The sequence below is a fragment of the Schistocerca cancellata genome, chromosome 12 (genome assembly GCF_023864275.1).
Source record: "Schistocerca cancellata isolate TAMUIC-IGC-003103 chromosome 12, iqSchCanc2.1, whole genome shotgun sequence".
Lineage (NCBI taxonomy): Eukaryota > Metazoa > Arthropoda > Insecta > Orthoptera > Acrididae > Schistocerca > Schistocerca cancellata.
Genome location: NC_064637.1, coordinates 57428451 through 57453066, shown reverse-complemented (window position 1 = coordinate 57453066; position 24616 = coordinate 57428451). Strand labels below are relative to the sequence as shown.

Sequence of the window (24616 nt, the reverse complement as noted above, 5' to 3'; positions counted from 1 at the left end):
CTCGTGCGCCGATTATAACACCACCTTCAGACTCACTTAAATGTTGATAACTTGTCATTATAGCAGCAGCATTACCATTAGCATTAGAAAATTGCAGCGAAATGCAGGAAGATATACAGCGTATAGGCACTTTGTGCAGGGAGTGGCAACTGACCCTTAACACAGACAAATGTAATTTATTGCGAATACATAGAAACAAGGATCCTTTATTGTATGGTTATATGGTAGCGGAACAAACATTGAGAGCAGTTACTTCTGTAAAATAGCAGGGAGTATGCGTACGGAACGATTTGAAGTGGAATCATCATATAAAATTAGTTGTTGGTAAGGCGGGTGCCAGGTTGAGATTCATTGGGAGAGTCCTTGAAAATGTAGTCCATCAACAAAGGAGGTGGCTTACAAAACACTCGTTCGACCTATACTTGAGTATTGCTCATCAGTGTGGGATCCGTACCAGATCGGGTTGACGGAGGATATAGAGAAGATCCAAAGAAGAGCGGCGCGTTTCGTCACAGGGTTATTTGGTAAGCGTGATAGCGTTACGGAGATGTTTAGCAAACTCGAGTGGCAGACTCTGCAAGAGAGGCGCTCTGCATCGCGGTGTAGCTTGCGCGCCAGGTTTCGAGAGGGTGCGTTTCTGGATGAGGTATCGAATATATTGCTTCCTCCTACTTATACCTCGCGAGGATATCACGAATGAGACGGCCGTGGTGGTCAAGCGCTTCTAGGCGCTTCAGTCCGGAACTGCGCGTCTGCTACGGTCGCAGGTTCGAATCCTGCCTCTGGCATGGATGTGTGTGATAGGTTAGTTAGGTTTCAGTAGTTCTAAGTTCTAGGGGACTGATGACCTCAGATGTTAAGTCCCATAGTGCTCAGAACCATTTGAACCAAGATCACGAATGTAAAATTAGAGAAATTCGAGCGCGCACGGAGGCTTTCCGACAGTCGTTCTTCCCGCGAACCATACGCGAGAGGAACAGGAAAGGGAGGTAATGACAGTGGCACTTAAAGTGCCCTCCGCCACACACCGTTGGGTGGCTTGCGGATTATAAATGTAGTTGTAGATGTACATGTAGATGTAGTAAGCGATATAACAACCGCGCCAGCTAGCTGTTATTTAGGCCTTGCCGACCGCAGCGTATTCTACCTGTTATCATATCTCTCTCTTTGAATTCGCTTGCCTACACCAATTTCTTTTGCACTTCAGTATAATTATATACGTGACACTAAATTGCATCTTGTGCTAAAGGCTCGAGTAGTGTTTGGCTAGTGCCGTGTGCGATAGGTGTGTATTTCGCTAGCATCGTTGTGTGTATGTGTTATCATATCTTACGAAATGGGAAATAAAAGGTGCAACTCCAGCAACCTGGATCCAAAATTCAAAACACATCAAGAAAAAAAAAAGCCAGACAAGGAACTGAAAATGAACTGAGCAATTGTTGTGGCAGTTTGGCGGTGATGAACACTTCGGTTGTAACTTTGAGCGCTCTGATTGGAGGAAACCTCCTGCAACGGATGAAATGTCAGCCAACAAGTAATTTGATCGCCCACTCGTCTCTGTTCGTCTCACACACTTCCGTTACTGCGTCACGGTGTCTCATCCAGACTCACTCGAGTCAGCGTTAATGACGTTTCAGTTCATCAGCGTACTTTTAAAGAAAAGTGAATGACCACGGACACTAAAATATGCCGTTGCGGGACAGGGTACATTTTCCCCGACGCAGAAGTTACTTCATTTTTCTCATTCTGTGAGAATTCCGCCAGCCTGTAATCTTCTTACAACATCAGAAAGTTTTTCCCAAGGGACGTGTGTCACCACTGCGGGTATTAGCTGTCCACCGTAAGTCAGGATACACTACGTCCACCTCCCGCTGTGGGAGACGAGAATCCACAACGAAGTTTCTTTCACGCCGTATCTGAGTAATCTCGTCAGCCACTGGGCGGGATAACTTGGCTGATTACTCGTCGCCACCTGCGACTTAAAACTCATTCCCGTGACGCAGCACAACTCTGCACTGCTCTCCATAGTCTTGTTCACGGCGCGTCTTGCAAATCAATATGCCACATTCTGACGTACCTTCTCACTCACAATACGACAGGCGACTTAAAAATTCTCCATTGTGCACCAGTTGGCGAGTAGCTTATAATGGCGTGGCCATTTTTTACACAGATTTGATGGGCTTTTTCTGGAAATTGCTGCGCAACTTGGTGACAGTTTATGAAGTGAGCTAGCATACTGCCTAGACACATTCCGAGGGTACATGTCCTCAATTGTATTCCACTATCAGCTTTTTTGTTTTTACCAGAGATTTAATTTTTTATTAATTGCTATCACAGCAAGGTTTCAACCGATGTGGTCCCTCCAAAGCGACTCCATGACCCACAACAATCGTCAACTTTACATTTTTAATACACAGCTATGCAGTTTGCATATGCTTTTGCGGAATCATTCTGAATACACTACTTGCCATTAAAATTGCTACACCAAGAAGAAATGCCGATGATAACGGGTATTCATTGGACAAATATATTATACTAGAACTGACATGTGATTACATTATCACGCAATTTGGGTGCATAGATCCTGAGAAATCAGGAAATCGTACCCAGGACAACCACCTCTGGCCGTAATAACGACCTTGATACGCCTGGGCATTGAGCAAACACAGCTTGGATGGCGTGTACAGGTACAGCTGCCCATGCAGCTTCAACACGATACCACAGTTCATCAAGAGTAGTGACTGGCGTATTGTGACGAGCCAGTTGCGCGGCCATCATTGACCAGTCGTTTTCAATTGGTGAGAGTTCTGGAGAATGTGATGGCCAGGGGAGCAGTCGAACATTTTCTATATCCAGAAAAGCCCGTACAGGACCTGCAACATGCGGACGTGCATTATGCTGCTGAAATGTAGGGTTTGGCAGGGATCGAATTAAGTTTAGAGCCACGGGTCGTAACACATCTGAAATGTCCACTGTTCAAAGTGCCATCAATGCGAACAAGCGGTGACCGAGACGTGTAACCAATGGCACCCCATACCATCACGCCGGGTGATACGCCAGTATGGCGATGACGAATACACGCTTCCAATGTGCGTTCACCGCGATGTCGCCAAATTGGGATGCGACCATCATGATGCTGTAAACAAAACCTGGATTCATCCGACAAAATGACGTTTTGCCATCCGTGCACCCAGGTTCGTCGTTGAGTACACCATCGTAGGCGCCCCTGTCTGTGATGCAGTGTCAAGAGTAACAGCAGGCAGGGTGTCCGATCTGATAGTCCATGCTGCTGCAAACGTCGTCGAACTGTTCGTGCAGATGGTTGTTGTCTTGCAAACGTCCCCATGTGTTGACTCAGGGATCGAGACGTCGTTACAGCCATGCGGATAAGATGCCTGTCATCTCGACTGCTAGTGATACGAGGCCGTTGGGATCCAGCACGGCGTTCCGTATTATCCTCCTGAACCCACCGATTCCGTATTCTGCTAACAGTCATTGGATCTCGACCAACGCGAGCAGCAATGTCGCGATACGATAAACCGCAATCGCGATAGGCTACAATTCGGCCTTTATCAAAGTCGGAAACGTGATGGTACGCGTTTCTCCTCCTTACACGAGGCATCACGACAACGTTTCACCAGGCAACGCCGGTCAATTGCTGTTTGTGTATGAGAAATCAGTGGGGAACTTTCCTCGTGTCGGCACGTTGTAGGTGTCGCCATCGGCGCCAACCTTGTGTGAATGCTCTGAAAAGCTAATCATTTGCATATCAGAGCAACTTCTTCCTGTCGGGTAAATTTCGCGTCTGTCGCACATCATCTTCGTGGTGTAGCAATGTTAATGGCCAGTAGTTTATATCTAGTTATCTTCACCCGGCAGTAACCAGGTGGAACAACTGCTGATTAAACATCGCGTTTCATGCAAATAGCTAATTTTGTAGCAGATGACGATAATTCAGTTAGCTTCGGTTTCTGTGAGCGAACCACAACGCCACCTTCACGATGAGACAATGGCCCGTTTGTAGCAGCCTCCGGAGGCGGCCTGACAGAAAGCCAGTGGGCTGACTGCCCTGTCCCCCTCCCCTCGGCAGGCGGTGGGCTTTGTATGTTATGGGGCTGGGGTGGCGCCATCGTCCCGCACCATATACGAGGTGTGTTTGAAAAGTCCGTGCAAAAATAAAAACTACGTACGTGTTTCGGGTAACCTTTTTTATTTTTTCGACATAGTCTCCTTGTAGACTTATACACTTCGTGCAACTCTGTTCTAATTTGTTGATCCCTTCCAAATAATAGGAATTGTCCAAGTCTGCAAAATAACTATTAGTTGCTGCAATCACATCCTCGTTTGAATAAAATCTTTTTCCCACCAGCCATTTCTTCAAATTAGGGAACAAATAGAGTAGTCCGAGGAAGCCAAGTCTGTAGAATAAGGGGGATGTGAAACGAGCTTGTGGTGTCACCGCCAGACACCACACTTGCTAGGTGGTAGCTTTAAATCGGCCGCGGTCCATTAGTACATGTCGGACCCGCGTGTCGCCACTGTCAGTAATTGCAGACCGAGCGCCACCACACGGCAGGTCTAGAGAGACGTACGAGCACTCGCCCCAGTTGTACGGACGACTTTGCTAGCGACTACACTGACGAAGCCTTTCTCTCATTAGCCGAGAGACAGTTAGAATAGCCTTCAGCTAAGTCCATGGCTACGACCTAGCAAGGCGCCATTAACCATTTCTAGAGAGTCTCACTTGTATCATCAAGAATGCTGTATACAAATGATGGATTAAAGTTAAGTATTCATGGAGCTACGTACTTTTCTTTATAGCATTCATTACGTATCCTGTTTCAGACATAAGCAAGCCTGCGTGAGTTGACGCGTGCCCTTTCGGCTTCCTCGCCTTGTGTCTAGACACAACAGAGTTGGAATCCTATTTCCATTAATTTTGCGACCACAAATGCTGAGGTGTGTGCCGGTGCATTGTCATGATGAAAATGGACTTTTCTGTGGTCGCCGGCCTTTTTTTTTTTTTTTTTTTTTTTTTTGCAGCTCGGTTTTCAAACGGTCCAATAACGATGAATAATGTATACCTGTAATAGTTCTACCCTGTTCCAGATAATCGTCGAGGATTATCCCTTGCGAATCCCAAAAGACAGTCGCCATAACCTTTCCGGCCGAAGAACTGGTCGTCGCCTGTTTTGGTGCAGATTCTCCTTTGGTAAACCATTGTTTAGATCGTTGTTTGGTCTCGGGAGTATAGTAATGTATCCATGTTTCATCCACGGTGACGAAACGACGCTTAAAGTCCTGCGGATTCTTCCTGAACAGCTGCAAACCATCCTTGCAACACTTCACACGATTCCGTTTTTCAAATGTCTCTGAACACTATGGGACTTAACATCTGAGGTCATCAGTCCCCTAGACTTAGAACTACTTACACCTAATTAACCTAAGGACATCACACACGTCCATGCCCGAGGCAGGATTCGAACCTGCGACCGTAGCAGCAGCGCGGTTCCAGACTGAAGCGCCTAGAAACGCTCGGCCCCAACGGCCGGCGATTCCGTTTTTGGTCAAGCGTGCAAGCATGAGCAATCGCGGGACCCATCTTACGGATAGCTTTGTCATGTCCAAATTTATATTATGTACCCGTTCATGCCCAGAGCACTAGCAATCTCACGCACCTTAACTCTTCTGTCATCCATCACCATATCATGGATTTTATCAGCAATTTTTAGATGGATGGAGGGATGGATGGATGGATGGATGGAGAGGTTTTTAAGGGCGCACGACGGCAAAGTCATCAGCGCCCGCGCAGTAACAGATTTAGACGGGTGTCAAGAAAAGACTCAGAACAATAAGATAAAACAGAACGTAAGACACTGGAAACCAGCGTGTAAAATATGTGCCTACCAACACCGAAGCGTGGGACGAAGCATGCCGCCAGCAGTAAAACATGGACAACCCAGGAAGAAAGTGGTAGAAGGAGCTAAAACAATATAGCAGATGGTAGAGGCTGGCTGGCCGCAAGGAGAAAGCGAGAAGCCAGCCACTGGGTAATACACTAAAACCTCCAGCCTAAAAGTTTAGGCCAGAGTCCAGACACATCACAAAACTTCAAAACCCTAGACACACACGTCTCATTATTAGCTAAAACACAGGACAGATCCCCGTCAACTTGTGCTTCTGCCCTTGCATCACGGTATAAAATGCAGTCTGTTAAAATGTGCCAGACAGAGATGTGCATCACAAAACGGGGGATCCTCCCACCGTAATAGAAAACTGTGTGTGAGAGGACAGTGCCCAATCCGAAGACGCGTGAGGGTCACTTCTTCCCGCCTGAGCAACCGGCAGGAGGAACGCCACGACCGAGTTGTTGACTTCACCAACTGCAGTTTATTGGCCGTCACCGCCAACCATTCGTCCTCCCACCACTCCATGCCCTTCTTGAGGAGTACAGAAATGACAGACTGCAAGGGAATAGGACACTGGACCACATCCTGCTCTCTGCAGGCCTCCGTGGCAGCCCGATCGGCCTGTTCATTGCCCCATATTCCTACATGACCAGGCACCCAGCAGAAGGACACCTCCTCACCCCGCCGTTGGAGCAAGTACAGTTGGTCATATATCAGCTGGACCACCTCCTCAGTAGGGTACAGGTTCTGCAATGATTGTAAGGCACTAAGAGAATCGAGCAGAGGAGAAATCGATTGCCCCGAACACGATCATTCACAGGGCGTCCAGAACGTTCAGCATCACTTTTGCCCATATGGCCACTCCGAAAATTTTGAAACCACTTGCAAACTGTTCTAATCGAAGGTGCACTGTAATGTTTATCAAACTTCTCTTTAGTTCAAAATGGTTCAAATGGCTCTGAGCACTATGGGACTTAACATCTGAGGTCATCAGTCCCCTAGAACTTAGAACTACTTAAACCTAACTAACCTAAGGACACCACACACATCCATGCCCGAGGCAGGATTCGAACCTGCGACCGTAGCGGTCACGCGGTTCCAAACTGAAGCGCTTAGAACCGCACGGCCACACCGGCCGGCTCTCTTTAGTCTCCTGAGACGTTTTGCCTTTCATAAAGTAATGTTTAATCACCACACTAAATTCTTTTTCGTTCAGTTTTTGTCAATCACTCGCCTTCCTTGACTCACACGAATGTCAAACACAAAGAAATAGACCAATATGGCCGAAAATTGGAGTGCGTTCTTTCCAAAGAGCTCGATACGCGCCGGTGGTGCCATCTCTCGGACTTTGCACGGACTTTTCAAACGCCCCTCGCAACTCAAAACTGTGATTTCTACACCACATGGAAAGCTGGTCCCCCGGCGGCCGGCAGGCTTTGTGTAGGGCGGAGCTGGGGTGGCGCCCCCATTGTGCACCGTAGAACTCAAAACTGCGATTTCTCCACTATGTGGAAAGCTGGTCCTACTAGGCGGATTTCTAAAGAAATCCGAGACGCTAATATCCATAGTTGTTGTCTACTTAATAAAAAATTTTAAGTAAGAAATATATTTATCATGCGTTTCACCTACGGCTGTGCTGTAGCACCTTGAGCGATAAAAATAATTTTATTCACTTTTCTACCTATTTGCTTTTGACTTGTAGCAGTCCTACAAAGTAACACAACAAAAATGATTTGTAATCGAAGTCACTGCTTTTCGAAACAAAATTTTAGTTTTCCACTTCATGTGCCATGTGTCTGATATACGTCAGACAATAGACACGTCTCTCAACTTTTAAGTATACCAAAATGAACAACACGTCAACCGCTTTGCAACAATACATTACATTATTACTACACCTTCATCTACATCTGCATTTATTCTCCGCAAGCCACCCAACGGTGTGTGGCGGAGGGCACTTTACGTGCCAATGTCATTACCTCCCATCCCTGTTCCAGTCACGTACGGTTCGCAGAAAGAACGACTGCCGGAAAGCCTCCGTGCGTGCTCGAATCTCTCTAATTTTACATTCGTGATCTCCTCGGGAGGTATAAGTAGGGGGAAGCAATATATTCGATACCTCATCCAGAAACGCACCCTCTCGAAACCTGGACAACAAGCTACACCGCGATGCGCAGCGCCTCTCTTGCAGAGTCTGCCACTTGAGTTTGCTAAACATCTCCGTAACGCTATCACGCTTACCAAATAACCCTGTGACGAAACGCGCCGCTCTTCTTTGGATCTTCTTTATCTCCTCCGTCAACCCGACCTGGTACGGATCCCACACTGATGAGCAATACTCAAGTATAGGTCGAACGAGTGTTTTGTAAGCCACCTCCTTTGTTCGTGGACTACATTTTCTAAGGACTCTCCCAATGAATCTCAACCTGGTACCTGCCTTACCAACAATTAATTTTATATGATCATTCCACTTCAAATCGTTCCGTACGCATACTCCCAGATATTTTACAGAAGTAACTGCTACCAGTGTTTGTTCCGCTATCATATAATCATGCAATAAAGGATCCTTCTTTCTATGTATTCGCAGTACATTACATTCCTCTATGTTAAGGGTCAGTTGCAACTCCCTGCACCAAGTGCCTATCCGCTGCAGATATTCCTGCATTTCGCTACAATTTTCTAATGCTGCAACTTCTCTGTATACTACAGCATCATCCGCGAAAAGCCACATGGAACTTCCGACACTATCTACTAGGTCATTTGTATATATTGTGAAAAACAATCGTCTTGTAACACTCCCCTGCGGCACGCCAGAGGTTACTTTAACATCTGTGGACGTCTCTCCATTGAGAACAACAAGCTGTGTTCTGTTTGCAAAAAACTCTTCAACCCAGTCACACAGCTGCTCTGATATTCCGTAGGCTCTTACTTTGTTTGTCAGGCGACAGTGCGGAACTGTATCGAACGCCTCCCGGAAGTCAAGGAGAATGGCATCTACTTGGGAGCCTGTATCTAATATTTTGCGGGTCTCATGAACAATTACAGCGAGCTGGGTCTCAAACGATCGCTGTTTCTAGAATCCATGTTGATTCCTACAGAGTAGATTCTGGGTTTCCAGAAATGATACGCGAGCAAAAAACATGTTCCAAAATTCTAGAACAGATCGATGTCAGAGATATAGGCCTATAGTTTTGCGCATATGCTCGATGACCCTTCTTGAAAACTGGAACTACCTGTGCTCTTTTCCAATCATTTAGAACCTTCCGTTCCTCTAGAGACTTGCGGTACACGACTGTTAGAAGGGGAGCAAGTTCTTTCGCGTACTCTGTGTATAATCGAATTTGTATCCCGTCAGGTCCAGTGGACTTTCCTATTTTGAGTGATTTCAGTTGCTTTTCTATTCCTTGGACACTTATTTTGATGTCAGCCTGATTCTTACGTCCGTTGTGGCCAAGTTCTTTTATGATGTAGTAAATTTTATGGTGTATCTTCGCCGCTCTCTGGAGTTGCGGTGGCTGTTTAGTTTACTAATCTTTCCACCACAGTCTGGTTCATCAAGTTATTGCTCCCACCATTGCCTCAGGCTGTCACTCCAAACGCCAATCAAATATGTAACACGTAAAAATCGGTATTATACACACTCAGCCACACTACGAACAACTCTTCGTGTGCACACACTTCCTACAAGTACTAATACTGTCACGAACTGCTTAAGCCCCCTGAATGTTTGCCTCCAAAAAGAAGCCGTGTTTAATAAATTGAGCATTAAAACGGCTGCCACACTGCCTGGTCTTACAACTGTACTATTACAGTGCGTAGGAACAGTATGTTTACAAGTATGTCCAGATTGGAATCGTGTAACATCAAAACCCAATGTTGACCATTTGTAGAGATTAAAGTGAATGGGCTAAACATTAACAATGTTAGGTTTGCTGATGACACTGCACTACTAGCTGGAAACCTCAAAGATCTACAATTACTTCTTGACAAAGTCGCAGAAAAAAGTGAAGAATTTGGCTTGACTCTTAACGTAAGCAAGACTAAGTTCATGGTGATATCTAAAACACACCAACAAGAAAATCTTACAATCAATAGGGAAAGAGTCGATCAAGTACGTAAATTTAAATATCTCGGAACAATTGTAAATGAGGAGATTGAAAGCTCAGAAGAAATTAAATCGAGAATAGGACAGGCCAGAAGTATCTTTAATAAGATGAAAAATGCATTCTGTTCGAGAGACATTTGTTTAAACACAAAAATGAGGTTGCTAAGATGCTATGTATTCTCAAAATTACTATACGGAATGAAAGCGTGGACATTGAAAAAGAAGGACATGAACAGTTTAGAAGCTTTTGAAATGTGGGCATATAGAAGAATACTTAGAATTAGTTGGGTGTCGAGGATTACTAATCAAGATGTCCTAAGAAGAATGGGAAAGGTAAAAGAATTAATTAAAACTATTAAAGTAAGGAAGCTACAATATTTAGGCCATGTTATTAGGGGAGTAAATTACAAAATATTGCAAATAATACCAGAAGGGAAAATTTGTGGGAAGAGAACGAGGGGTAGAAGACGGACATCCTGGATTGACAATTTAAAAAATTGGTACAACTGCTCAACGTCAGAACTCCTTAGATCAGCCAAATCAAGATCAGAAATTGCCATGATGACAGCCAACCTTCTTAGAGGAGACGGCACATGAAGAAGAAGAAGAGATCCTTGAATGCTACTGAAAATTCTCATACAATTTAGAAAAACTGCCACTTTTACACATATGAAAGTTAGTAAACTTAATCAACAAATGAAGTAAACAGAGTTGCAGAGAACTACTCGTCATGAATCCTTCAGCCACTGATAATGTTTTTACGAAACATGTTGGTGAAACAAGTATGGGTAGTTTCAAGTGTATGTCAGACGAACATGCAGAACAAAAATTAGAGTAAAATGCATCATAAAAATTTCGCTAGTGTTCCTCAAACCTACCTCGAAGTAGATCATCAGAATCTGCATTTCACCCACAGTTTGCGCCCACTAGTCATGGATGCATACCCATGAAGAATATTTTTCACAGGCAGATGATAGCGAATTTCTTGGTGTTCATGGCTTCATTTCGAAGGAAATAGTAGTAGTAGTAATAAATGTTTTATGGAATGATTAAATTTTGAATCTGCATGAGATAGGTGTAAAACAAAACTGTCGCAGTTACTGTGGACATGGCTTCACTTTAAATGAATAGTGTACAAGACACAACTAACAACTAATGTAGCCCACTCAAGGAACATTAGAGTTATGATTCTTTTTTAAATTGCATTTTCTGATGGGAATTTCATAATGGTACATTATGAATTAACATTTTTTCATGGAATTACTATGAAAGCAACTTTACACAAACTCACTTACAATATTTTTATCGCAAAGTTGTACACTGCTCTCATTTTATAACTGTTGATGAATATAATTTCAGTTGGTGCATAACCTGATTGAAGATTGAATGCATACATTTTTTGCATGTATACTTGCCACTGCATCGTGCATATTTAGTTATCACAATAGCAAATACTTTCTGTCTTATAAGTTTCTTAAGTCTCTTATCATTGCATAGAAAAATACACAGTAGAAGTGATGAATACTATTACTTTACGTAATGATGGATTACTCCTGCGTCGGAATACTTCAAAATTTCCTTAAATGTAGTCTTTACCTTCATGTACCTAAAACGAAAGCTGAGTTCTTTTTAATATCTAGTAGTTGTGGAATACTATTTGTACTACTTGTTGCCATGTTATTAATTTGTATTTTCAATACCCAGTTGCATCTGGTGTGATTCATTCCTACCATTCAATATGTCTAATGACTCAGCAATACAGGATATTTTCAGAGCATTTCTCATTGTTACACTACTGGCTTTAAAGAAAAGCTGTTTTGAAAATGAGAACCATTATGTTTCTTCTCTATTTTTTACAAATGGAACTTGTTATCTATTTGTTTAATATTAAGTATACAATATAATTTATGATGTATGTTAATTTAGTCACTTTATAAAAAAAGACATTAAATTGCAGCATACAACCAGAGGATCGCCACACCTGAGTGAACACTGTTTAACCTCTCCTTTGTTTGAAATGACTATGGCTTAGATACACATCTTTCTTACTTGAGACGTTACATTTTCATTTATCCTCACAGTCACTTCATGATGACTCAAGTATGATTATACTGCTTTCAAGTACTTTTAGGAAGCCATTCTCCAATATTTACCTTTATTGTTACAAATGTTACTTTCTGTTTTCAAAATGATACGATGCATGTTGACTGAAAACTTTTCCCAAGTTAGCCTGGAAGTTCTGACAGATTTCTTTCTATGACACACCTGCACAAACACTAGATTGATTGTCCACATACTACAGTGATCCATACCACCAGATTTAATATGAAATTTGTCATTGCTACCATTATCTTAAATTGTATAGATACGTTGATAATATCGGAGCACAAAAATGTCAGATTGTATTTGCATGAAACGAGTTAATCATAAACTCAGTGTTTCAGCCAATGTATGTAACATGGTGCATGTTTCTGAAATCTAATGTCTTTGGTATAGACTGCATATGATGTGCAACTTTTACTACTATACTTTGTTTTCTCTATAGACAACTACATAGATAAACACATTTTTATTTGTATTATGTTCATAGTGAAAGGTTATCATTTTCCCCAACACGATGCAATGTGTAAGGTACCAAAACCCTGATATTTCTTATGTTACTATGAAATTATCGAATAGTTACTATTAATATCAAACACATATACTGCAATAAAAGTAATAATACTGCCATATTTCACAAGGAACCTTTGGACTGGCCCTCTTTGATTTTCTTCATGGTTATAGAATTTGAAGGACAGTACATGGACGTAAATTCCCCAAATCAGTATGACTCAATTCTGAACAAACTAGATAAAATCATCTTTATAATCAATTATTCAAAATGACAGTCACAATCACATTATTTATTTTGCCACCAACTGGTTTCAACCTGTGATGGGGTCATCTTCAGGGCAATTTACACCATTTGATCGCTCACTGGAGTTGTCACTCTGCCTGTGCACGGTCATCTTTGAAAATCAGAACATTTCCAAGAGTTGTTAAGTAAATACCATTTCCATTTTTTTCTCAAGTACCCTGACAGCTGAGTGCATAATGTATAAGTCTTATAATCACAGAGTGTCTCTACACTTGTTCTTGCTACTAGCAACTTTTGTGTATTCATTTAGTTATATATTTAGTATCAATTTGATACATTAATTAAGAAATTTTGAACCATATATTCTTTTTGTTTTTAATTACCAATTACATGATAATAAATTAAAATTTTATACAGATGTGAAATGTCTTATTCTTAAGTCATATATATGTATATATTTACACATACACATCAATACCACTGTTCAGTTGCTAGAAAAAATAAATTATTTGCTATTTGAAGTTTTGCATAACTGTAAAAAATTTTGCAGTTAGTTATTAAACATTAAAAATTGTGCATCAGTATTAGTTAATTATAATTTCTATTTGATAATAAATATGGAACATAAATACAATTTTAAAAAAGTTGCTACTAGCAATACTGTAAATATGAACCTGGTGATTATATGACTTATAAGCTATGCACTCAGCTACCAGTGACCTTTTTTCTATGTTAGCCAAATCATTTCCTAGCTGAAATGCAGTCAATTAGAACAATGGCAAATATTGATGCAGAACTTAAACACTGCCAACACACCCTTCAAATTACTTACATAAGCAAGGAATTAGGTTAAAAAATAAAATGAACAATCAAGAAAATAAGGAAGGCAACGCCAGTGGACATTTTGTTCACAAGAATATAATATTTATTTTGAAAAAAAACATGAATTTTGACTTGTTCTTGAAAAACATTTTCCCGGGGGTGCTTGTTGGTGTTTAGTGTATTATCTGTACTCCTTTAGATGTAAATTACAGAAGTTAAAAAGTAGAATTGCAACAGTATTCACAGAAAATTAATGTTCCCTAAAATAAGAATGTGGCATGTATCACAAGAAAGTGAATGTGTGGTACTTATGTTAATGATATGAATAATTTGTTCAAGATTGTTCTAGGTAAAGTTATTTGTGTAAATGTTTGTTAATTTATTAAATTGTAAATATAATAAGCTTAGGTGTGACATGCAAACCATATCATTCTCTTTGCTTTGTCTGTAAAAAATTTAACAAGATAGTGTAAATTTTTTTTAAATCCTGGATATCTTCAACTCGTCAGATGCGATTTTTCCAGTTTTTTCTTCTAGAATTGCGTCATACTGTTTTAGGAATGTAATGTATGGGTGCTGAACTTTAAAACCTCTATGTACAAAAGAAAACTGAAGAAGGCCACCCCATAAGATGTCCTTGTCAGTACCATCAGTACATCCAGAAGCCATACCATCATGCTGCCCTGTGAGAGAGCATAAGTTTCAGACTGATAACAGTAATACTATATTCTGCCTCTTTTTGTGAGATCAAGTGCCTATAAATTTCCTCACACATACTGTCCTTACACAACCAAAAGTGATGCTCTAACAAAAGTAAGATGTGAAACTTAATTAGAATTTTTCCACTCTTTTTTGTAAAGCATTGCTACTTTTTTGTGTGTGTTATTTTTGTTAGTGCTAGTGAGGGTTTTTTGTGGTTTATGTTTGTGTCTGATGTGTGCTTTACCTTTCTGCCCATTTAGAACACTGCCAGTTCCCTGGATGGGAATTCCAGCGACGTGAGTGTAACGTAGGCACGGAAATGGAAGAGCCAATGGCTGCCCAGCAATGGGCCAGATGATGCCACACCTCCAACGTTCTCTCCTTCTTTTCAAAATAACCGCAAACAAACAGTCAAACTAACGAAACTGAATGACATCAAAAATGGCGTTATTAACAACACGGAAACACAAGCCTCACTGCAGATAAACTATTTACTGGCTGACACCTCAGCATAAATTATGTAGACGATGATGGACTTCCATGTGTTAATTTCAAAACTATTTTCCTCAGTAATCATCTAACCATCAATGAAAGAATTTTTTGCAGGTTGGGGTGTGTTAATAGACATTTTCGGTTTTTTGGAACTGAAAATACTGCTGATACTTTTCTTCCAGTAATTTAGATGTGCTTCATCCAATACATGCAAATATTTTATACCAGTCTGCTTGTGAAGTATTTGTAAAACCAGTTAGACCTAATTATTGGAATTAACCTTAGGAATTATTGCAATCAGAATCATCAATGTGCCACCGCTAATAAGAATGTCTCTTAGATAAGCAACACATACAATCGTATCTGGCACACCTTACACCTTTCATGGATCTTACTTTCTTTATAAACTCGACAGTGGGCTAATATGCCTTGGTAATGTAATTTCATGTTCTCGAGTAACATTATGACAAGTTTTGTAGCATTTAAGGAATGCAGGTGATGGTGAGGAGAGGTCGAAACATACCTTGCAATAAGTACATCATGTATTAACTGAATAGAATATAACTCGGATACTAAATTCATAACTTACACCATTACTCAGTTTTCTGATTATTCCCAAACAAATTCACAGAAAAGGAGAGAAGAAACTAGCTGATGCCTGTCGTGCTGTAGCTAAAATAAAGCTAACAGTAGTTTAGTTCCAAAAGACAACTGTTTATTGAACCCCTTTAAAAAAGCAGACAACGATGCTACATAGAACAAATATTTGAAGGAAAATTATTGATTAAAAGTGACTTTTATTTCAGTTCATGATACAAAGCTCACATTTCATCCTATAATCGTAAGGACATTTGGTGAAGCAGACACACAACCCATGTCAGTCACAAGTTTACTTGCTATAAAAGGGAAAGAACATTAACTGTTTATTAGTCAACTGAGCAGTTATGTAATGTCACATTTGTTTTAAATCTATGAGATCACTAAGCATTTTAATCTGGAAATCACTTGAATTAAAACTCAGTTGTGAGCATTATATTCCAAATGTATTCTTACCATAGCTCTAAGAATTTAATCACACACATGAATGTATTTAGATAGTATTTAATATGTTTCACTCTCAGTATGTTATAAATGTTTGTGATGGATGGCATCTAATACAAGAAACTTTGAGTGTGACTCGTTGTAACTGTTCTGTACTAATGCTTTGAGGTTTCCAGATTAACAACCAGTTGTCCATCTCTGGCAGAGTGAAACTAATTCTTGGCAATTAATTGTTTAACAAGTGTAACTGTGTTATCTGTTTAATGTAACTGCTATGTAAAGTATGTGGTGTTTGTGAAAATACTGTTTTTGTTGGGAAACACTTTGATTATTTAACTAGTGAAACTGTGTTGCATTACAAAAAAAATTATCAGTGTTATCCAGGTAGTTATCTATTGCTTATCTGTTTCTTATTAAGATGTAGGCTTCCTGAAGAAAGGTAAATGTTTCTATCTCGCAAGTTGATGAGTAAAAACATTATGAATGAGTTTTGAATGAACCTCAGTATTCTCTGGGCCGTGCCATCATTGTATTTACAGCAGATTACACACTTGCAGAAGATAAGCTGCAACACAAAAAAATATTGTTATCAAAAACCAGTTAGGTGATAGAAGTTTTTTATGGAAATGTAGCTATTAGTAACGAAACCTTATGAGTTGTATGTAAGAGTTAGGCTAACATCGGCTGTTCGCACTTCCTCCCAACGTAGATTTCGTATGTTAGTACCCATACCGCTGTAATGGTAATATGTAATATGAAAATTCCCCTTCTTCGATATGGAGAGCCTCTTTCAATATGTCTCTTCACTTGTGTCGTGTGAAGACCGTTTCTTCCATATAATTGTTTACTGCGTTTCACTGCGAGGATGACTGACAAAAGAAACATTCCTGAAGCAATTACCATACTATGCAGAACAGATAGCCAAGAAATTTGTGTGTAACACACACTAGTGGCAGGTCTCATTAAGTTACGAAAATGTTGTTAGCAAGATTTCCATACAGATTATTCAGTTAGAATAGTTATCAATCTGCCCTGAAATGCGTAGATATTTCATAAAAAGCGATTTTCTGTGTTAAAAAGAAGTCTTCTGTGTCGTCATGGTGTAGAGGAAGATGTTCAATGTCTTTTAATACCCCCATATTTCTCCTTTGCACTGAACCCAATTCATAGATCAGATTTTATCAGCTCTTAATGAGGACACAATGACCTGTAGTCCATTAAGGAATATAATAATTTGCCACTTAAGGTCCCCATAAACTATCACACTTGTTTGTCAAATGCTCTGCTTTCTTTCCGTGGGTTGTAGATGCACAAATCATCTTATAATTTCACTTTTGGAGCAGTTCTCGTGGTGTGGTACTTACAGAATCACAGAATATTTTAACAGAGGTGGGAATGACTGCTAGCACTGACAAAGCATTTCTGACATTCATTTTAGCACTATACACAAAGAAAAAGAAAGCAAAATGCTGGTGCAAGGAATAGCTGAAACTGAAAGATAAATATACCCACTAAAATCTACTATAGAAAGTATTATGAACAGAATCTAATAACTACATTAATTTTCTCTGAATGGACAGTGAGACTCTTGTTAGAATTACTTCATTCCCTTATTGGAAAAGAAGAGACAGGTCAGTAAAAATCTATTCTAGTTGCTCAACGATTATCTATAAGCTTGAGGTATCTTTAAAAAATCCTTTTCACTCAAAATACACAGAGAAACATCAACTTGTATACAGTTTGCCATTTCTGAGATCTGCCAAGCAACTTGCTTTTGCTTGACGAATGCAAACTTAAATGATTAAACTTTTTGGTCAAATAAAGCATCAGTCCGAATTTCTACCAAACACATCAAAGGTACTTTTTATTTGACAAACACATCGAACAATCCAGCCTATCGCTAAATAATTTGACAAACACACAGAATTACCAAATTTGTTTGATCGTTTTTGGGGACCTTCATCAGCAAAGTCGTTTATCTGGAATTAGATGTTAATGGAAGTTGAAAAATGTTGTGTACTATCTTCAGATGACGAAGACCGATCACATTTAATTAACGTAATAGCTGTGATATATGCTCCCGCATGCTTGGGCTACTTACAATTAGTAAAACTTATCCAGCCCATGCTCCCTACTAAAAATGTTTTTTCATTGTTATGATGAATTAAATCACAATTAGTTGGAAGATTACATTATTTGAACAATCTTGCTGACACATGTACATCAATTCCGTTGGCCCTCTAGGTTTTACCACAATTTTCTCGGCTTTTGGCAACTTCCTATTTCCACCCAAGTTATCAAGCTTTAAGCTTTGTCGGCAGAAATGACAAACGCCACATTTTAAACGCTACTGTACATGTCGGATGCTACTACAAAACCCTTGTAACAGAAAGTAGGATGCGAAATGACTATTCAGTTTTATCGAGTCAGTTTCTTGAAGACATCTGTAAGAGGGAACTGTTAATGTGAACAGATAATCTCGTTACTTGTGAATCCTAAGCCCTGCCTGTCTTTCGGAAGTGGCGAGAGTTAAACACTAGAGCTTGTACACACGATTCGTACCTAGATGGGAGCAGTGTAGCTTATGTACTAGCTGACCTCCTTCCTTGCCTGTTTCCCATCCACACCACCCATGATTCACTCTTTGTGATCAACATTCCTGTGCTATTTAGGTAGAAACGACTTAGCTAATAAAATTGTTTTTTTTTTCACTTTCATAACAAACTAGGTGATATGTCAGGAAATGCTAAGATACATGGAAAGCGCATGTGGGATATAGCAGGAGTTGGTGATACATTTGTAATTTAAGGAAGCGATTGTGCACTTGGCAACAATGCTAGTTTTTATACATAATGGTAATGGATCTTGCAGTCTGGACTAGCCTGTAAGTAAGAAATACGAGATTGACTATAGGGTTATATATGTACTGTTCATATGTTGCTTTTACTTAGTTAATCAGCTTGATGACCTAATCTGTCTTTGAAATACTTAGCATATGAAACTGGAATGTCGCTTAAGTGATATATTTTTAATCGCAGTGTAAGTACTTTCATGTATATACAATGAGTGTTACTGAGCTGAAAATCTGTCATAATAAACACAGAATAATACAAGACGTGTCTTTTAACAAACTGTGGAAAACTTCCTCAGAATAACCACACATCTTAGATGTTATGTCCTCTGCTCAAAACTGTCAGTACAAATGTCAGCCATCATCCACGTCATCTGGGTACTTGGCTAACTATTGAGGTAAGAATAATGCAGTAATTAACAGCAGTATATTTCCATGCTATGCTGGTGTGAATAATGTTATGAACTACCCATAACAACAACTGTGTTAGTGTAGCCATTTTATGCAGCACGTATATAAATATTGGTTTCATAAATGGAAACACCTTTTTCCTTGCTGCAGTCTATATTAGTCTTCCATAGGTGTTTCGCCTTTTATATTCGTTAGGCAAGTAGAATGCAGCACTGTTTATGGACAAAGAACAATAAATTCACAAATCACAAGAATTCGTCTCACAAAATAATACTATAAAATTAAATTAAAATCCAACAAACAGGTTTCAGAGAAAAAAACGCCAAAAATTATAGACAATACACTGGATAACAAGGAGAAAAGAAAATTCATACAGAATAATCTTACTCCACACATCCTCCGAAGGCACCGAAAAATCTGCAACTTGAACATTCCATTCAGAGCCACAGTAATTTGCAGAAATTCCCTCACTTACTAGCTTCAATCCCACACTCTCAACTGTCTTAACATAATATTAACAGTTATATTGTACAGGGTGTTCAAAAAGTCTCTCCTCAGTGTCGTATGATTGTTAGCCGCGCGTTCCGTATGATTGTTCGCCTGCCTGGGTTACTTCCCTTCAAGTGGACTCTCCCAACATTCCACTGTTTCGTTTATCTCAGCCAGCGTTAGTAGTATCGTTGGTGTGCGGCGTTTAAGTTTAGTTCCCTTGGTCGTTTGTTTCGTTTTTGCCACTGTTAAAATGCTAACCATTGAAGAACGTGTGTTTTTAGTCGAACAAGTGTTCAAAGCTGGCGGTAAATACACAGTTTCAGTTCGTCAAACATTTAATTCAGTTTTCCTGGAGACAACACTCCCACATCGTGATACTGTGCGATATTTGACTAACAAATTTCAAAGTACGGGTTCAGTGACAGATGCACCGAGAAGTGGTCGTCCTAGCGTTTTGTCTGAGGATAAACTACTCGATATTTCCGATAAAATGTCCATGAGTCCGAACAAGTCAGCAAGAAAACTCGCCCAGGAAATCGATGTTAGTTAGCCCACACAGCTGTAAGGAAAATATTAGAAGTTTTCCCATACAACACTTTGTATGGGAAAACTTCGTGCAGTCGTGCAAGAACTGAAAAATACTGATCATGGCAAGAGACTGCATTATTGTCAATGGTTCAAAAATTTCGTTCAACGAAATGGAAGGGATATTCTTAATGAAACGTTTTTCACTGATGAGGCGTGGTTTAATTTATCCGGTTTTCATCTCCAAAAATTCTCGTATGTGGAATACTGCAAATCCATTGTGTATTCGCGAGGAATCACTTCATTATGTGAAAATAGGAGTTTGTATTGCAATTTATAAACGTCGGATTGTGGGTCCCATATTTTTCAACGAAACAATAAACGCACAACGATACTGCAGTGATATTCTGTACCCATTCATAGGAGAACTTGTGTTAAGTGAAATACTGAACGGTTATTTTCAACAAGATGGTGCAACCGCGCATACAGCTCGCGTTTCGATGTCACTGCTTGCTGATGTTTTTGGTGATCGCATAATTCCACAGGGACTTAGGCCTCCACGATCGCCTGACCTAACACCACCTGACTTTTTCTTCTGGGGTGCAGCGAAAGCAACTGTCAATAAAAACCGTCCAAAATCCATCGATGAATTGAAAACTGCAATATCCACTTTCACTTCTTGTGTTACAGCAGAAATGTTTGCGTTTGGAAACATGATTAGACGAATTGAATTGTGTATTCAACAACGGGGGGGGGGGGGGGGGGGGCACTTTCAACATTTAATGCGATAATTTGTAAGTAAAAATGAATATTCAATAAATTAATAACTTGGATTTCACTGAGTTTCATTTCGGTATATTCACTGCGGCATACGGCAGACGCGGCTAACAATCGGAAGTTTTTGAGCACCCCGTATTAAAAAACCCTGAACATATGCATGTGCATATCATACATACAGTAACACACAACAGACAGAGAGAGAGAGGCAGAGGGAGAACTCATGTTCTATTGGCAGCATTTATGTAAAAATTGTCAAAAAAGACGTGAAGTGAACAAACAGTTACAACAGTTCTCATGAAAAAGTCTGCAATTCGTTCCAGATAAATAGTAGTGTTCCACAGCAGCTAGTTTATGAAATTTGATATCTACAAAACAAACAGCATGGTGTGAAAATAGGTCGCTGTTTAATCAGTGAAGCTAGTGTGTGAACTCTAATCTGTGATTGAATCAAGGATTCACAGCCAGAGAAAAAAGTGATTCAGTGTGATTATCACCAAGTGTGCAGTACTGTAATTGTGCCAAGGCCCTGTGCATATTAAGACAGACTGTTACGACAGTTATAAATGTTCTACATTTGGTTGGCTCATATGTGGCGGAAATGTATGTTTCATCCATTGACGTTTTTCTCCTGTGATGATGATCGCAATAATCGAGACAGGTAGAGAATAAACATACAGTTGTACAGCTGATAAATGCAAGTAGGTTTTCTTCAGAAAAAACTATTATTAATAACTTACTAATGCAACAATTTGATGTAAGCTGTTTTCTAATATACAGGGTGTTACAAAAAGGTACGGCCAAACTTTCAGGAAACATTCCTCACACACAAAGAAAGAAAATATGTTACGTGCACATGTGTCTGGAAACGCTTACTTTCCATGTTAGAGCTCATTTTATTACTTTTCTTCAAATCACATTAATCATGGAATGGAAACACACAGCAACAGAACGTACCAGCGTGACTTCAAACACTTTGTTACAGGAAATGTTCAAAATGTCCTCCGTTAGCGAGGATACGTGCATCCACCCTCCGTCGCATGGAATCCCTGATGCGATGATGCAGCCCTGGAGAATGGCGTATTGTATCACAGCCGTCCACAATACGAGCACGAAGAGTCTCTACATTTGGTACCGGGGTTGCGTAGACAAGAGCTTTCAAATGCCCCCAAAAATGAAAGTCAAGAGGGTTGAGGTCAGGAGAGCGTGGAGGCCACGGAATTGGTCCGCCTCTACCAATCCATCGGTCACCGAATCTGTTGTTGAGAAGCGTACGAACACTTGGACTGAAATGTGCAGGAGCCCCATCGTGCATGAACCACATGTTGTGTCGTACTTGTAAAGGCACATGTTCTAGCAGCACAGGTAGAGTATCCCGCATGAAATCATGATACGTGCTCCATTGAGGGTAGGTGGAAGAACGTGGGGCCCAATCGAGACATCACCAACAATGCCTGCCCAAACGTTCACAGAAAATATGTGTCGATGACGTGATTGCACAATTGCGTGCGGATTCTCGTCAGCCCACACATGTCGATTGTGAAAATTTACAATTTGATCACGTTGGAATGAAGCCTCATCCGTAAAGAGAACATTTGCACTGAAATGAGGATTGACACATTGTTGTATGAACCATTCGCAGAAGTGTACCCGTAGAGGCCAATCAGCTGCCGATACTGCCTGCACACGCTGTACACGGTACGGAAACAACTGGTTCTCCCGTAGCACTCTCCATACAGTGACGTGGTCAACGTCACCTTGTACAGCAGCAACTTCTCTGACGCTGAAATTAGGGTTACCGGCAACTGCACGAAGAATTGCCTCGTCCATTGCAAGTGTCCTCGTCGTTCTAGGTCTTCCCCAGTCGCGAGTCATAGGCTGGAATGTTCCGTGCTCCCTAAGACGTCGATCAATTGCTTCGAACGTCTTCCTGTCGGGACACCTTCGTTCTGGAAATCTGTCTCGATACAAACGTACCGCGCCACGGCTATTGCCCCGTGCTAATCCGTACATCAAATGGGCATCTGCCAACTCCGCATTTGTAAACATTGCACTGACTGCAAAACCACGTTCGTGATGAACACTAACCTGTTGATGCTACGTACTGATGTGCTCTATAGCAATGAGTCGCATGTCAACACAAGCAACATTACCTTCCTTCAATTGGGCCAACTGGCGGTGAATCGAGGAAACTGACGAAACTAAAATGAGCTCTAACACGGAAATTAAGCGTTTCCGGAGACATGTCCACATAACATCTTTTCTTTATTTGTGTGTGAGGAATGTTTCCTGAAAGTTTGGCCGTACCTTTTTGTAACACCCTGTATAAGTACCACATATAAAAAGAAAATATTAGTATTCTAGATTAAATGCACTGAAGATGCTTTAATGTAAAAGGCGAAGCACATCAGTAAGAAAATAAATATAGATTGCAGCAAGAACAAAAGCATTTAAACTTATAAAACGAATAGCATCACACACTTTCAGGCAATTAGGTTTTTAGAAAATGGATAATGACTTTACAAAAGCGAAAACAGCATTGTAAGTTGCCATGGAACATTTTATAACAAAACTTCACAGTTTTGAAAACTGATTTCACATACTCCTCGTGTCAGCCACTGTTAGTGGTTACTGCAACTTTACACGGAGCTGGTCCATCACAGCTACTCACATCTTGGATTCTTTGGTCACCCTACTGAATATAAGTGCAAGACTAGAAAGTAACCGAATTGAAGCTCAGTATTCATCTCATCCACAGCAGCAAGAGGATATACACTGATGCGCCAAAATGTTACGACCATCTACTCTGTACTGTGTTGACTCTACCTTTGCAATTCAGTAGAACAGCGCTACTGCATCACATGGGTTCGACAAGTCCTTGGCAGGTATCCGGATGTATGTAGCACCACACGTCTATGCACAGGGCACACAAATCCCATAATTCCAACTCATGGGCTCATCTGGGATGAGTTTCATAGTCCATCTCCATGATTATGCGCGTTCAAGCCGTTGCAGTATGCATTTTCCTTCCTCACTTCACCTTATCCCTTTGTACCGTTTACATCCCTCTGGTTTGTGAGAACAGAGCTGGTGCCCAGTAAGATCCCAAATGTGTTCCATCAGGTAGCTCAGCCGTATTTGATGACAGAGATAGGAACAAAAAAATGGTTCAAATGGCTCTGAGCACTATGGGACTTAACATCTATGGTCATCAGTCCGCTAGAACATACAGGGTTATTACAAATGATTGAAGCGATTTCACAGCTCTACAATAACTTCATTATTTGACATATTTTCACAATGCTTTGCACACACGTACAAAAACTCAAAAAGTTTTTTTAGGCATTCACAAATGTTCGATATGTGCCCCTTTATTGATTCGGCAGACATCAAGCCGATAATCAAGTTCCTCCCACACTCGGCGCAGCATGTCCCCATCAATGAGTTCGAAAGCATCGTTGATGCGAGCTCGCAGTTCTGGCACGTTTCTTGGTAGAGGAGGTTTAAACACTGAACCTTTCACATAACCCCACAGAAAGAAATCGCATGGGGTTAAGTCGGGAGAGCGTGGAGGCCATGACATGAATTGCTGATCGTGATCTCCACCACGACCGATCCATCGGTTTTCCAAC

The 24616-nt window shown here is 40.6% G+C and overlaps 1 protein-coding gene across 2 annotated transcripts in view; it reads left to right on the top strand.

Annotated features, from left to right (window-relative positions):
- Positions 1-24616, top strand: part of LOC126109863 (nascent polypeptide-associated complex subunit alpha, muscle-specific form-like) — a 258491-nt gene that overhangs the window by 122736 nt on the left and 111139 nt on the right. Inside the window, exon 7 of one of the 2 annotated variants that reach the window (XM_049914930.1) lies at positions 14656-19041. The exons of the other annotated variant lie outside the window; for it this stretch is intronic. Within the exon in view, the coding sequence (XP_049770887.1) occupies positions 14656-14706 (51 nt within the window). The 3' untranslated portion in view covers positions 14707-19041. Of the gene's footprint in view, positions 1-14655; positions 19042-24616 lie in introns of those variants that run through there. 2 annotated transcript variants of the gene reach the window in all.